Here is a 14,746-nt window from a genome sequence, read left to right as displayed (position 1 = left end):
GCATAATAGAAAAAGATGCCCTAGTCGTGGCTCAACCTCGTCGCAAGTTTAATCAACTCTGTATTTTTTTTTACGACCATGTAACAGTTTCGCGTACCACCTCTTGTAACCTTTCCTCAGTCTTTCATCAATAAATTGTGCTTTAGTGAAAAACCGAAATCGACAACACAAACATTATTTAGGGTTAGTAAAAATTTTACGAACTCGATTTATCAGACGTTTTTACGAAAATAAAAGACCGGAATCAAAAACGGTGCGCGAAAATACACAAAGGGGTTTTTTTTTATAAAAAAAAATAACCCAACACATAGGAGCCATATGAAATGGCGCCTATGTGTGGGATGGCTAACTCATGCGCCATTTGAAATGGCTAGAAATATTTGCCCTAATTTTTTGTGTGTTTGCGCCAAATGGTTTGGCTTGCAACACATGAATGCGCCATTTTATTTGGCGCATCCACTCCCAAACCTAGACAGTTTGGTAAATACCCCGAAAACATGGTTTTTTTTGTATTTTTTTTATTAAACCTAGTTATTTAATTTTTTTTCTTATAATTTAGTTAATGTTATGTATTTTATTGGTGAATGAACTAGTCAACTTGATTAATGAGTTCTAAATAAAATATGTGGTTAATAACAATTATTTTTGTAGTTAATGCAATAATAAAATTTGTTAGTGACAAAACTTATATTTATTTTAAATCATGTTTTAAAAATAAAAATATTTTTTATAAAATATTATTATTTTATTTAAAAAAATATTGGTCACCGTATTTATAAATAATAAATATAGTATAGGTGTAACGTGTGATGTCAAAATGACATTACTCATATTTGAGATGTCTGAACAGAACATTTTAGTATTATTTTCTAGCAACAACATATACAAATAAATATTAACAATGATTTCATTAAGTTATAAGTCACTCAACTTAATTTATTCCAAAGTTTTTCTTTCAAAGATTCACAATATGAAATAAAGCTTGAAGTTCTTGACTCATGAGTTGTTGCAGCGAAATTCCACTCAAAGGAATGTTCAATGGTGGAAGCTCAATGACAAAACTTTGCGAGACACTTTTCATTGTTGGTCGTAAAGAAGGATTGAGATTTAAGCAGGCAAATGCAATTGCGGCAACACGAATTATGTCACGTAAAACTATGTCATTGTTGGGAAGTGAGAGACGTTTGTCTAATACTTCACATAATTTGATACCTTGTATTGATGTAGATTGAAGTAATGACAAAATATCTTCAGGGTGTCGTCCCACTAAAGTTTCAAGTGCAACTACACCAAAACTATATACATCACATTTTTCATTGACAACCATAGTATAGGCAAGTTCTGCATTAATCAAATCAATATGGTCATATTACAGGATGTAAAGAAAATACTTAAAATTTGCTACTTTATCGTTTTCTTCCACATTTAAAGAAAATATTAAGACACTGTATTTAATGTATCAGTTTGATAACGACTATTATTTCACTATGTGTATGCAATATGCAATTGTCAAATTTTGATCTTGCATGATATAAAAGATTATATAATTTATTACTATAATATACTCTTCAATTACTAAAAATGAATAGTAATTTAATTAAGAAATTATATTTAATAATTTAAAACTAAATTTATTTTTGTTTTTTTCTAAGAGAGCTTATATACATTTTTACGAATATAACATTAAAAATCAATGATCATGTAATATTTGTGTATTATGAATATGCATATTGCGTATCATTAAAAAGTAAATAAAAAACACTAAAAAAAAGAAGAAAGAAAAGTGCAATGAATAATTTACCTGGAGCGATATATCCAATAGTTCCAGCAACTATCGTTCGATTGGATGATTCATATTGAAGAAGTCTAGCTGTTCCAAAGTCAGCCACACTTGGCTCCCACTCGGAGTTTACTAAGATGTTGCCACTAGATACGTCTCTATGCACTATAGGAGTTGGGCAATCATGATGAAGATATGACAAACCAAATGCGACTCCTTTAACAAAGCTAACCCTCTTTCTCCAATTGAATTCCATGGCTTCTGCATCATCATACAAGATAGAAAACAAACTTCCTCTCTCCATGTACTGATATATCAAAAACATAACTCTTTTGTGCAAGCAGAAACCATAAAGTTTCACAATATGTCGATGTTTTATTTCGGATAATATTTTCACTTCGTTTCTAAAACTCTCATCAAAAGATGGAATCTCTGCTTCGTATCCGTGAAGTTTCTTTAAGGCAACAACTTTACCACATGGTAATTGTGTCTTATAAACACTTCCATATGCTCCTGTTCCAATGCAATATCTTATATCAAAGTCTTCGGTTGCTTTAATAATGTCATCATATGCAATTTTTCCGTCGTAATTCAATATACAAAACAAATCTCCATTCTTTGTTTTCATTGTAATTCCATGATTGTTTTTTATAGAACTATGACGAAGTTTCAAGCATACAAGGAGTGATAATGCTAGAATTAGAATAATAAAGATTGAAACACCTATGACAACACTGTGCCTTTCTTTATTATTTCTCTTATGAGGTGACCAAGGTTGGAATTGTCTAAAAGAAATGTCGATACATTCATCCTTGTTCCTCGTATAGATGTTAGTACAAGATAGAATGAGATCATTGATACAATTGTAGGAAATATCCACATAACCGACATTACAGAGAGATTGCGGAATTAATCCAGTTAAATTGTTATTGTTGAGGTAAAGGTGTTGAAAAGTTCCATACGGAGATGGGATTTCACCACTAATAAAATTGTGACTGAGGTTTATTACGAAAGTTTTATAACTTGCCATTTGAAAAAACTTGGAAGGAAGGGTACCAAAGAGTAAGTTGTGGGAAATGTTAAGGTTTTCTAAGTGTGAGAGATTTGTTACTGACATAGGAATGGCCCCATAAATGAAGTTTGTACTTAGCTGTAACACTCTCAATTTGGATAATTGACCCAAGTTAGATGGGAGAGAACCATTAAGAAAATTGTTAGAGATGTCAATGTATTCTAATTTGGTGAGATTTGTAAGGGAAAGAGGCAAGTTTCCATTTAGTCTATTGTAAGATAGATCTAATCTTGCGAGATTGTTCAGGAAGCCCAACTCATGAGGAATGAAACCTTGAATGTTGTTGTTAGAGATATCTAAGTAGATTAATCGTCTAAGGTTTCCTAGATAAGGAGGGATCTCACCTCCAAGAACATTTGAGGACAAATCAAGATGAGTGAGTTTTGTAAGATTTCCTAGTGAAGGAGGGATCTCACCTCCAAGAACATTTGAGGACAAATCAAGATGAGTGAGTTTTGTGAGATTTCCTAGTGAAGGAGAGATCTCACCTCCAAGAGCATTTGAGAACAAGTAAAGAAGAGTGAGTTTTGTGAGATTTCCTAGTGAAGGAGGGATCTCACCTCCAAGAGCATTTGAGAACAAGTAAAGAAGAGTGAGTTTTGTGAGATTTCCTAGTGAAGGAGGCAATTCACCTTTTAGATTATTAGAAGACAAATCAAGAAGAGTGAGTTTTGTGAGATTTCCTAGTGAAGGAGGGATCTCACCTACAAGAGAATTTGAGAACAGATAAAGATGAGTGAGTTTTGTGAGATTTCCTAATGAAGGAGGGATCTCACCTCCAAGAATATTTGAGGACAAATCAAGATGAGTGAGTTTTGTAAGATTTCCTAGTAAAGGAGGGATCTCACCTCCAAGACCATTTGAGGACAAATCAAGAAGAGTGAGCTTGGAGAGGAGACCAATTTCTTTTGGAACAACTCCTATCAGTCCAATTGATCTTAAAACAAGGCTTTCTAAATTGTGGAAAACAGATAGGTTGAGTGCGGAAAAATCATAAATACTAATACTTGTTATGTTGATTTCATATATGCTTCCATCCTTATTGCAAGATATATCGGGCCAATCACAACATCTTGAGATATTAAATTGTGCCTCAGACGTGTTCCACCATCCACTCTTCAATATGGCATTTGCTTCCATCTGAAGTTGAGATGTTGGAGTGGCAGATTCAATTCCAATACTTATTGCAAGAAGAATGACCATCCACATTTTCAGACCACAGAAATTATAAAGTAAAGAATATTTGAAGTTCATTATTTTGAGATGTAATGAATTGCATACAATGTTGTGTGTGACTAGCATGCTCTTTGGCCCCTCTTATATTCTCACTCGCAAGTTCATTACTATTTGATATTTTGATATTTGATTGGGCTACGTATATCTCACGGCATAAGCATAAGATATGTAACACCCCATACATAACTGACTAGTATATTATGCATGAAACGTTAAAATTGATATTGAGTACATACAAAAGCTAAGATACAAGATGATCCATATGAATACAACATGGAATCATATTAACAATTACAAAACATGTGTCTTCATGGATCTGCACAGCGGAAAGATGAGATCTGACGAGGTCTCCGAGCCATCACCACTTCGTTGTCTTCATTCCAAACCTGTTACCTGTCAAACGCTACTAAACCGCACCTGAAAAAAATAAGTTGATTGGGGTGAGATTACTAAATCTCAGTGAGTCCTCCTATCCTATGGGTCCACTCGGTTCTACAGGGTACATGCATCAACAAAACCGAATCCACCATTGATCCGGGGTTTATCCTCGCATCCGGTACAAATACGGAGCAAACACATGATTCGTCCACCATAGGAGTCATCATATCACAAGTATACAAATAGTATAACAACCACGTATGCCATAACCCATACCCGTGTATGGGGAATCCAGAAGTACGTTAATACCGCTAGACTAAGCTACTAACACACCCTCGGTGGGTTCACCCATGCCTATTTGTCAAGAGACTTGCACAAGCACCCTGCAAGAATGATTAAATGGGTTCGCACAAGCCTACATGGCTGCGAGATGACCTTGCCTAAGAGGCGACACCGTCCCATTAACCATCTGTACGCACGAGGTGTTAACAGCAAGTGCAACACGCCGTCTCGACGCATGAGCCCATCCGGGTAGGAACCTAATGATGTAGCCTACATGGCATCACTAGAGATGGTTTACCTGTTATGCGTAGGCTTACTTAGCCGCATAACGCCATCATACCGAGCACGCGAGTGTGTATACAGCAAGTGAGTAAAAAGCCCCGTACGGCACTCACAAGCACACTGCAACGGTAGTTCAGGTATGTGCCTCTGGGATCCATGATCAGGGCAGTCCCACGGACAACTCCAGGACCCACGGTCCGAATCGTAACTTAGTACCGGGTCTACTTCGATTCTAGCATACCACACGCATAACAAGCGTCAATCACACAATACAATCAATACCGATCGTTTAACCAAAACGACGGTGTTAGCAGGATTTTCATGTATAAAACATAATGGCATAACATTCTCAATTATGGATATCACATCACAATAAGCAATAAACTACTATGCCTTGCTTAACATAAGAATTATTATTCAATTGGTAAAGACATAAGTTCCCATGCTAATCCGTTGATTTACTAAGTGGGGCTCCACTATTATTAAATCAATAATTCTGGTTTGGGGACCTATTTAATTAGAAAGTACACGTCGCTAGCTTTCCAACGATATATGGTACGCGCCAAACGGATATACGAAGTGGGAGTTATGAATTTTCGAAATTCTAAAAATTCTGCTCAGCATGCAGAGTAACGGGTTACTTCATTTCAAGTAACCGGTTACTTCAGCCCAGAATCCATTTTTCTCACTTTCGCTCCCAGGTAACCGGTTACCTCATCCAAGTAACCGGTTACTTCACCTGCAGAACCCAAAATTCTGCATTTTAAAGCTTCTAAACCAGTGCCAAACCTATCCAAATAATGCCCAGCTTCACATACAATCCATAAACGAATTCCAACATATTGTAATCACCCAAAGCATACATTATCATCATGGAAACATATTTTATCATTCAATTAAGCATGCAATATGTTCATCTCAATCTAAACCCTTGACATGCATTTTTCCCCAAATCCTACCCAAGTTCTATCTAAAGGACTCACCTTGCTAAAATGGAGGTTGAGATCATGTTCTTTGCTGCCATTGCACTCCCACCATAGACAAAGTTCCACTTCATCTTCATCAAACCCGTATCCACTCTTGTACCACTTTCAGCATCACTGACACAACTTCAAGGTCAGATTTCTCCTTCGAAACAGAAGCTATAAATGCGAACCATAGGTGCAAATCGAAGAGAAATTCGTTAGCTTTCCAATGGGACCGGAATCGTTACGATCGGAGTTACGAGTTGAGAGTTATACCTGTTTTAGTGGAAGCTGTCCATTGTGTACGAAAATGAGTCTTGAAGGTGACATCCATGAGCTTCTCTTCTAAACTCTCTCCACTTTAGTTGTAAAAATCTGACTTAGAAACACTAACCCTCCAAACATGCCCTTATGATCATGCAATAGAGATCAAGGTCCATTATATCCTGCAACTTGTTCATATTTACAACAATGCCATGTAGTCATATTCTAACTATGTCATTAGATTCTAACCATTCCACATGAAACTTTTCCTTAATAATCCTTCTTAGATTAATATAATCCAATATCAATATGCCTTCTAATCATCACTTAACCAATTAAATGATAATTATTGGGTTTAGAGAGTCAGGGTATTACATTCTCCCCCCCTTAAATAGAATTCGTCCTCGAATTCCTTCCGTTCATCACGAAAACCAACCCTTCGTATCTCTCCAATCAGGGGAAAGGATGTTACTCACATTCGTCCTTAGATAATCTCACTACTCTGTCTGAGGATCATTCGGTACGAGGAAACGTAATCTGCCAAAATACTTGCATCCCGCTATACATGATTAGAAACCTTAACCATCAAGTAACACGTCTCTTCAGATACTTCGTCTTGACATACCTAAGAAAAGATTCTTCCAGGGTCCTTGACTTTCACTACTCTGCACTGAATCTCCAAAACTTCAAAAACTCTGATAATCCACTCATGTTGGATATCTGCTATACAAACTCTGTTGTGCTCACTCTTGTCCAACAAACTTACTGATTCACTCAGGCTCCTTGAATTACTTCCCATCCAAGCATTCTTGCCACAATATTCCTTTCTATGACGGCACTCCAAATTATTCTCCACAGAAGTCCATACGATGATGTTAGGCATTAGCCAATTTTCTTGGTCCTAACTTCTGGTTTCCAAGGTGTTAGGATGGTTGTCCCAAGTTTACCTTTACTTATACAACTGATTCTTCTTACTTTAACCCTTACTCCAGTTTAGACATAACAACTGTCACCGCAAACCACGAAGTTGTAACATCTTGCAACTATAGCCTTGACATCTATCAACTTCACACAAGATTCTACTGATGAGAAGTGAAATTCCACAGCTGACCTGTAACCATTGTCCAAGTCTTCCTGCATGATCATAGTGCACAAGGCTTAACCATAAAGAACTTGTGCCAACTGAATGTCCTTACTAGCCTTCAGTATTCCAGCGGTCACGATACTATATCAAACCCTTGTTGCTTACAAGCTCAACTGATGATCTACTAACATTGGACCACATGTCATCCACGAAGTATATTCCCAAGCTGGTTCATTGACAACACCTCATGAGTTTATAGTAATCCTTGAGAGACTGGAATGAACAAAACGTCGCTTCAAAAATTTCCCCTTAGGAAGATACTTTAATCCCAACATAAAATCCTACGAATAGTCCGTTCAGTCTTACCTCAGACTTATCTGATTCTTCCTTGATCCGTTGCGCTACTCTGATTCCAACAAGTCACACACCTTGAAATCCTCGGAGTCACGTTATATCCATAATTCACTTAGTTTCCTTTAATACACAATAATTCCTTATCCACAGTTGTCCAATTACAACACGTTCCAGGTCTCCATATACGTCCATCATCAACTACTACTCGTCAGAGTTGCATACTCTCAAGAATCAAGCTTCTACTTACTCTGCCATTCCCTACAGTTTATCTACCACAACTTAGGTACATATTTCATCCTCAGGACATAGAAACCCAAACACTCACAGACTTAGAGGTTCGTCCTTGTCACTGATTCCCATAGTGTATAACTGCTATGTCTATCATTCCTACAAATCTTGTTGCTCAACCGGTATATCGAATCCTTCACGACATATTGCAGTTCATGATAACTCTAGCAGTTTTACACAACTTCTACCCCAACCGTACACCTTCATTCTCTTAGCGTAGTATCGCCTCTGATAACTCGTGCGACTTACTGATATGACGATCCTCCCATAGCCACACTCCATTCACACAGTCATCTAACGTATGTTCCACCTCTGAATCAGACACTGAACTGCCTTCCTCAGTGGCTGCATCCTTCATTGCAGTGCTTCCAACGGTCTGAGTGTAGCCACAATGCAAGAAATTGCACTTTGCACTTCGAACGTCTCTTTTATAAACTCCTTAGCAGTTCTCAAACCAAAATGTCCATGCCTTACCAAGATTAACACTTCTCCATTCAGAGTATCTAGCAATACTTTACCAGACACATCACACATCGAACTAGTCCAGGACACAATTCGCATATTCCATCACCGGTCGCTAATGGTACATGATAGCCATTCACTATGCTGACCAGGATATCATGGCCGCACATAAGTTCCACTCTAGACACTCATGGAAAAATGCCAACTTAACACTCCACGAAACGAGAACATCCCTAAGGTACAATCAGATACTAACTCATGCGATCACGATCACTCAGAGTCTCCATAAGTATAGTATTGGATCTTGATCCATCACACCATCGCCTGTCTAGTTATTCTTCTACTATCGAGCGTGACGTATGGATCCTCATCCCACATACGTTATGAGAGTCTGGATATGTGTCTCATGAGTGCCAAATCAGAATTCTACCTTAAGCTTCAGATCACCTTTGTCCCACACATGTCAGAAAAAGATGGCTCACGCATCTTTGTGCACGATAGCGATACTGTGGCATTATACCCGTCTGGTAGTACCAACATGGTGGTCTAACTCCGAGGCAATGTATCCAGGTAAACTACCTCAGTGGCGTATAATGACCCACACGAGTATCCTATTATCACAACCGACAAGTGTCTGAACAGGCTTCCAATAGGCTCATCGTTCCTAAAGTCCTTCGAATCACACTCCCCAGGATGCTAAAAACTGAGAGTGCTACACACCAAGGTTACTTACTCGGAAAGCCAAAACGCCAAGCACGAAGATTGAAGTTCAACTTCGGATTACCATGCAGGACGCGTACCCTCTCTTCCCACGCATGCATGAGATTCCAAGGATAATTCAGTCCAGATAGGAATATCATAGTTCCTAACATTCGGCTCAACTGCGATCATCCTACTGATGTTCCAGATAGATCTTAGTTCCTACTCGCCTGAACGCCCAACGCCAAGCGTAGTTCTATGGCTTCACTCAGGGTCAGACAAACAACAACTAACAAGAGCTTAGGTCACTGCATTTCACGCTTCTACATCATTTCATATTCCATCTAGCGTAGTTCTAGAACTTAAATATAAAATGATGAGAATGGAAATGCATGCCCTCTTCCCCGACAAGGTATTCAAGCTTCGCCAATCTTAAGCTACCACACCCATACATTCCACCAACATCTACTAGGTAACTACTCTCGCTTAGGGTACTTCAAGTTGGATCAGGATCTAACACTTCATCCATCCAATTACTGTCCATACCAGCGCAATCAGAGAATGGTCTGACTTCTATGTCCTTACTTCCAAAGGTTATTCTGTCCTATCAGCTCATCAGTCACACCCAACACCGACAGCATCATCAGTACTGAATCCTACTAATTCACAGCTCAACACCTTCGGAGAATCTCCCTTACACGGCTCCTACTCAATCCTATTTGGATTTCCCTTGCTATTACCAAGACTTAGAGAATTTCACTTCGTCCAATCAAAATCCTGGGGGTTTTAGCTGTCTCCATCCACACCTTGACAATTTGGATATTACTACTTTGTGTCAACCGCTCTCCTTAATCCTGACAACTCCAATATTCCTTCTACTTACGTCGTCCGATAAATCCAGATTCCATATACAATCCACCACCCAACTGATCCTTTCTACTTGGGTTCACAACACTACAGGTTTTCGAGTCCTCGTGGCGGCTCTGCCGTAATCCTACTGTCTCACACTCAGTCGATGAGTTGATCAAGTTCAACGACTGAATGAGATATCAGTAAAATCAGGCTAGCAACACACACTTGAGAGGAGGAAAAAGAATTGCTAGTGATGTCTCATGGCTCGGCCGAGAATCGACCTGCTCTGATACCAACTGTAACACCCCATACATAACTGACTAGTATATTATGCATGAAACGTTAAAATTGATATTGAGTACATACAAAAGCTAAGATACAAGATGATCCATATGAATACAACATGGAATCATATTAACAATTACAAAACATGTGTCTTCATGGATCTGCACAGCGGAAAGATGAGATCTGACGAGGTCTCCGAGCCATCACCACTTCGTTGTCTTCATTCCAAACCTGTTACCTGTCAAACGCTACTAAACCGCACCTGAAAAAAATAAGTTGATTGGGGTGAGATTACTAAATCTCAGTGAGTCCTCCTATCCTATGGGTCCACTCGGTTCTACAGGGTACATGCATCAACAAAACCGAATCCACCATTGATCCGGGGTTTATCCTCGCATCCGGTACAAATACGGAGCAAACACATGATTCGTCCACCATAGGAGTCATCATATCACAAGTATACAAATAGTATAACAACCACGTATGCCATAACCCATACCCGTGTATGGGGAATCCAGAAGTACGTTAATACCGCTAGACTAAGCTACTAACACACCCTCGGTGGGTTCACCCATGCCTATTTGTCAAGAGACTTGCACAAGCACCCTGCAAGAATGATTAAATGGGTTCGCACAAGCCTACATGGCTGCGAGATGACCTTGCCTAAGAGGCGACACCGTCCCATTAACCATCTGTACGCACGAGGTGTTAACAGCAAGTGCAACACGCCGTCTCGACGCATGAGCCCATCCGGGTAGGAACCTAATGATGTAGCCTACATGGCATCACTAGAGATGGTTTACCTGTTATGCGTAGGCTTACTTAGCCGCATAACGCCATCATACCGAGCACGCGAGTGTGTATACAGCAAGTGAGTAAAAAGCCCCGTACGGCACTCACAAGCACACTGCAACGGTAGTTCAGGTATGTGCCTCTGGGATCCATGATCAGGGCAGTCCCACGGACAACTCCAGGACCCACGGTCCGAATCGTAACTTAGTACCCGGGTCTACTTCGATTCTAGCATACCACACGCATAACAAGCGTCAATCACACAATACAATCAATACCGATCGTTTAACCAAAACGACGGTGTTAGCAGGATTTTCATGTATAAAACATAATGGCATAACATTCTCAATTATGGATATCACATCACAATAAGCAATAAACTACTATGCCTTGCTTAACATAAGAATTATTATTCAATTGGTAAAGACATAAGTTCCCATGCTAATCCGTTGATTTACTAAGTGGGGCTCCACTATTATTAAATCAATAATTCTGGTTTGGGGACCTATTTAATTAGAAAGTACACGTCGCTAGCTTTCCAACGATATATGGTACGCGCCAAACGGATATACGAAGTGGGAGTTATGAATTTTCGAAATTCTAAAAATTCTGCTCAGCATGCAGAGTAACGGGTTACTTCATTTCAAGTAACCGGTTACTTCAGCCCAGAATCCATTTTTCTCACTTTCGCTCCCAGGTAACCGGTTACCTCATCCAAGTAACCGGTTACTTCACCTGCAGAACCCAAAATTCTGCATTTTAAAGCTTCTAAACCAGTGCCAAACCTATCCAAATAATGCCCAGCTTCACATACAATCCATAAACGAATTCCAACATATTGTAATCACCCAAAGCATACATTATCATCATGGAAACATATTTTATCATTCAATTAAGCATGCAATATGTTCATCTCAATCTAAACCCTTGACATGCATTTTTCCCCAAATCCTACCCAAGTTCTATCTAAAGGACTCACCTTGCTAAAATGGAGGTTGAGATCATGTTCTTTGCTGCCATTGCACTCCCACCATAGACAAAGTTCCACTTCATCTTCATCAAACCCGTATCCACTCTTGTACCACTTTCAGCATCACTGACACAACTTCAAGGTCAGATTTCTCCTTCGAAACAGAAGCTATAAATGCGAACCATAGGTGCAAATCGAAGAGAAATTCGTTAGCTTTCCAATGGGACCGGAATCGTTACGATCGGAGTTACGAGTTGAGAGTTATACCTGTTTTAGTGGAAGCTGTCCATTGTGTACGAAAATGAGTCTTGAAGGTGACATCCATGAGCTTCTCTTCTAAACTCTCTCCACTTTAGTTGTAAAAATCTGACTTAGAAACACTAACCCTCCAAACATGCCCTTATGATCATGCAATAGAGATCAAGGTCCATTATATCCTGCAACTTGTTCATATTTACAACAATGCCATGTAGTCATATTCTAACTATGTCATTAGATTCTAACCATTCCACATGAAACTTTTCCTTAATAATCCTTCTTAGATTAATATAATCCAATATCAATATGCCTTCTAATCATCACTTAACCAATTAAATGATAATTATTGGGTTTAGAGAGTCAGGGTATTACAAGATAAGTATAGTAATTAGTATTTGTGGATATAAAAAATTGATACTAACATTCCTAGAAAAAATGCATCTTTTTCTCTTAGTAGTAAGCTTTGAAGGAGACATTTGAATTTTTTTCCATCCACTTTGTGGAATTCTTTGCACGCGGACCCCGAGGGAGACATTTTTCCGCAGCTTTAGACTGGATGCAATAATTCTCCTTAATTATTATTAACGATCCTAAATAATAAATATATTTCTTTAAGAGAAAAGAGGATATACAGTGATAGTGTAAAATAATTTTACACTGTCAATCAATCACGACCATGTTAAGTGTCAAGTCATACTGTTATTTTTAAAAAAGGTTTAATGGTGATGCACTGACAGTGTAAAAAAGTTTTACACTGTCATCCAATAAGAATATATCATTCTGCCATGTCATCTTAGTAATTTAAAAATAACAGTATGACTTGGTAGGATATATGGTCGTGATTGGTTGACAGTGTAAAATTTTTTTACACTGTCAGTGCATGACCCATTTTCTCTTTTAAAAAAATTATGTGACATGACTGATTGGTGAATCCCAATTGGATGACAGTGTAAAATTATTTTACACTATCAGTGCACTACCTTTAACCTCTTTCTCTAAATCCTAAATATTAAGAAAACTAGTAATATTATGAATTTTGCTAATTCATCAATTAGGAGGATGAATGTATTAAGTCATAATCCCTCAGTTTCTTTTAATTGTCGTTTTATTTTTTTTAATTTTATTCTTCTTTTTTACTTTCCTTTTTCAAAGTTTAAAGTAATAATACTTATAATTTTGTTAAATCTATCTCTAATATTTATTATGAAGGAAAAAAAAAGTAAAATAGAATCACGAATAAATAAGAATATTATAAGTAAAATCAAAATTATTATTTAAAAAGTAACAATAATTATTAACTTTTTAAATATGTGTAAAAAATCAAAATATTACCATTATAAATGAACGGATGAAATAATATTTATCTTTAGTTTTTTTTTAATGGCAACATATACTCTATCATGTAGATTAATTAATAGCGTATTGATGCTTTTAACTATTGTTTGAGAGTGCTTGTGCTTGTGGTTTTTTTTTAGGTCTCTGATGTATTGATAGTGGTGTTGTTGACTTGAAATCTAGCTCATTTTTTTTTTATGGCTTGGAGTTTTAGGGATTGGATTTTTTTGAAGGTTTATCCTAGTAACGATGGTTTGTTTATTTCATTTTTTCTTGATCTATATCATTGGTATTTTTATTTATTTTACTGTATTTTTATTTTGGTTTATCTCGTGGTATCTAATTACATACTCTTGATGAGCCATTTACCCTTCTTTTACATTATATATATATATATATATATATATATATATATATATATATATATATATATATATATATATATATATATATATATATTTCATAAATAACTCTTGTATTAAAAAGAGAGTACTAGGGGTACTCAACCCTTACAAGAGAGAGCAGAAATAAACCTGAAAATCAACAAGAAAAAACTACCAACCAACAGACTTACGAACAAAGGGATGGATTTTTGAACCACTTATAAAAGTTACATCTAATTTTATCTTTAGCTTCTATTGCGAGCCACCACCATGAGTACCAAAGAATCGAGAAAAATATTTCATCACAATCTAGAACGGCATTATTGAAGATTATATTATTTCTAACCTTCCAAATGCACCATCATATGGTCACCCAAATAGCTGCAGCCCTTTTGCGATGCATCTTCCCCGACAGAGTGGTAACTCCCAAGAGGAATTGGCCGCAACAATCCGCTGGCCAGCTCCAGTCAATTTGCAGCCACCGTTTGATGCTAGCCCATAGCGCTTAACTCTTTGGGCAGAACATAAACAAGTGCGGTAAGTCTTCACAATGCATTTCACAAAACACACAAAGGGTCTCATCATTATTCTCAATGATTCCACGAAGAGCTAACTGAAATCTCGACGGCAGCCTGCCCAAGAAAAGACGCCAGCAGAAGATTTTTAGCTTTGATGGTACCTGTGCCATCCAAGATAGATCCAACCCCTGTATAGTGCCCGCATCC

The 14,746-nt window shown here is 37.6% G+C and overlaps 1 protein-coding gene across 4 annotated transcripts; it reads right to left on the bottom strand.

Annotated features, from left to right (window-relative positions):
• Positions 1-926: 926 nt before the first annotated feature.
• On the bottom strand, positions 927-12,646 carry LOC131608764 (probable leucine-rich repeat receptor-like protein kinase At1g35710). Of its 4 annotated transcripts, none has more exons than XM_058880294.1 (4): positions 12,055-12,646; positions 6,014-10,545; positions 1,802-4,505; positions 927-1,341 (listed from the first exon to the last, which is right to left on the bottom strand). In XM_058880294.1, the coding sequence occupies exons 3-4, from the start codon at positions 4,152-4,154 to the stop codon at positions 956-958; spliced, it is 2,739 nt and encodes a 912-aa protein (XP_058736277.1). In that variant the 5' UTR covers positions 4,155-4,505; positions 6,014-10,545; positions 12,055-12,646; the 3' UTR covers positions 927-955. The 4 variants fall into 4 exon arrangements, with proteins under 4 accessions (XP_058736277.1, XP_058736280.1, XP_058736279.1 ...); XM_058880297.1 differs by having other exon boundaries at positions 1,802-6,172; positions 6,272-10,545; XM_058880296.1 differs by having other exon boundaries at positions 1,802-10,545; positions 12,055-12,213; positions 12,313-12,646.
• Between the last annotated feature and the right edge of the window lie 2,100 nt (positions 12,647-14,746).

The sequence above is a fragment of the Vicia villosa genome, linkage group LG6, assembly GCF_029867415.1.
Source record: "Vicia villosa cultivar HV-30 ecotype Madison, WI linkage group LG6, Vvil1.0, whole genome shotgun sequence".
Lineage (NCBI taxonomy): Eukaryota > Viridiplantae > Streptophyta > Magnoliopsida > Fabales > Fabaceae > Vicia > Vicia villosa.
Note: the sequence above shows the minus strand (reverse complement) of the source record. Positions and strands in the feature narration are given on the sequence as shown.

Bases quoted from the DNA above. Each gene is read 5' to 3' on its own strand.
- LOC131608764 (XM_058880293.1), bottom strand. From the start codon at position 4,154: ATGCTAGTCACACACAACATTGTATGCAATTCATTACATCTCAAAATA. The intron at 1,342-1,801 runs GTAAATTATTCA...TGATTAATGCAG, and splicing joins TATTGGATATATCGCTCCAG to AACTTGCCTATACTATGGTT.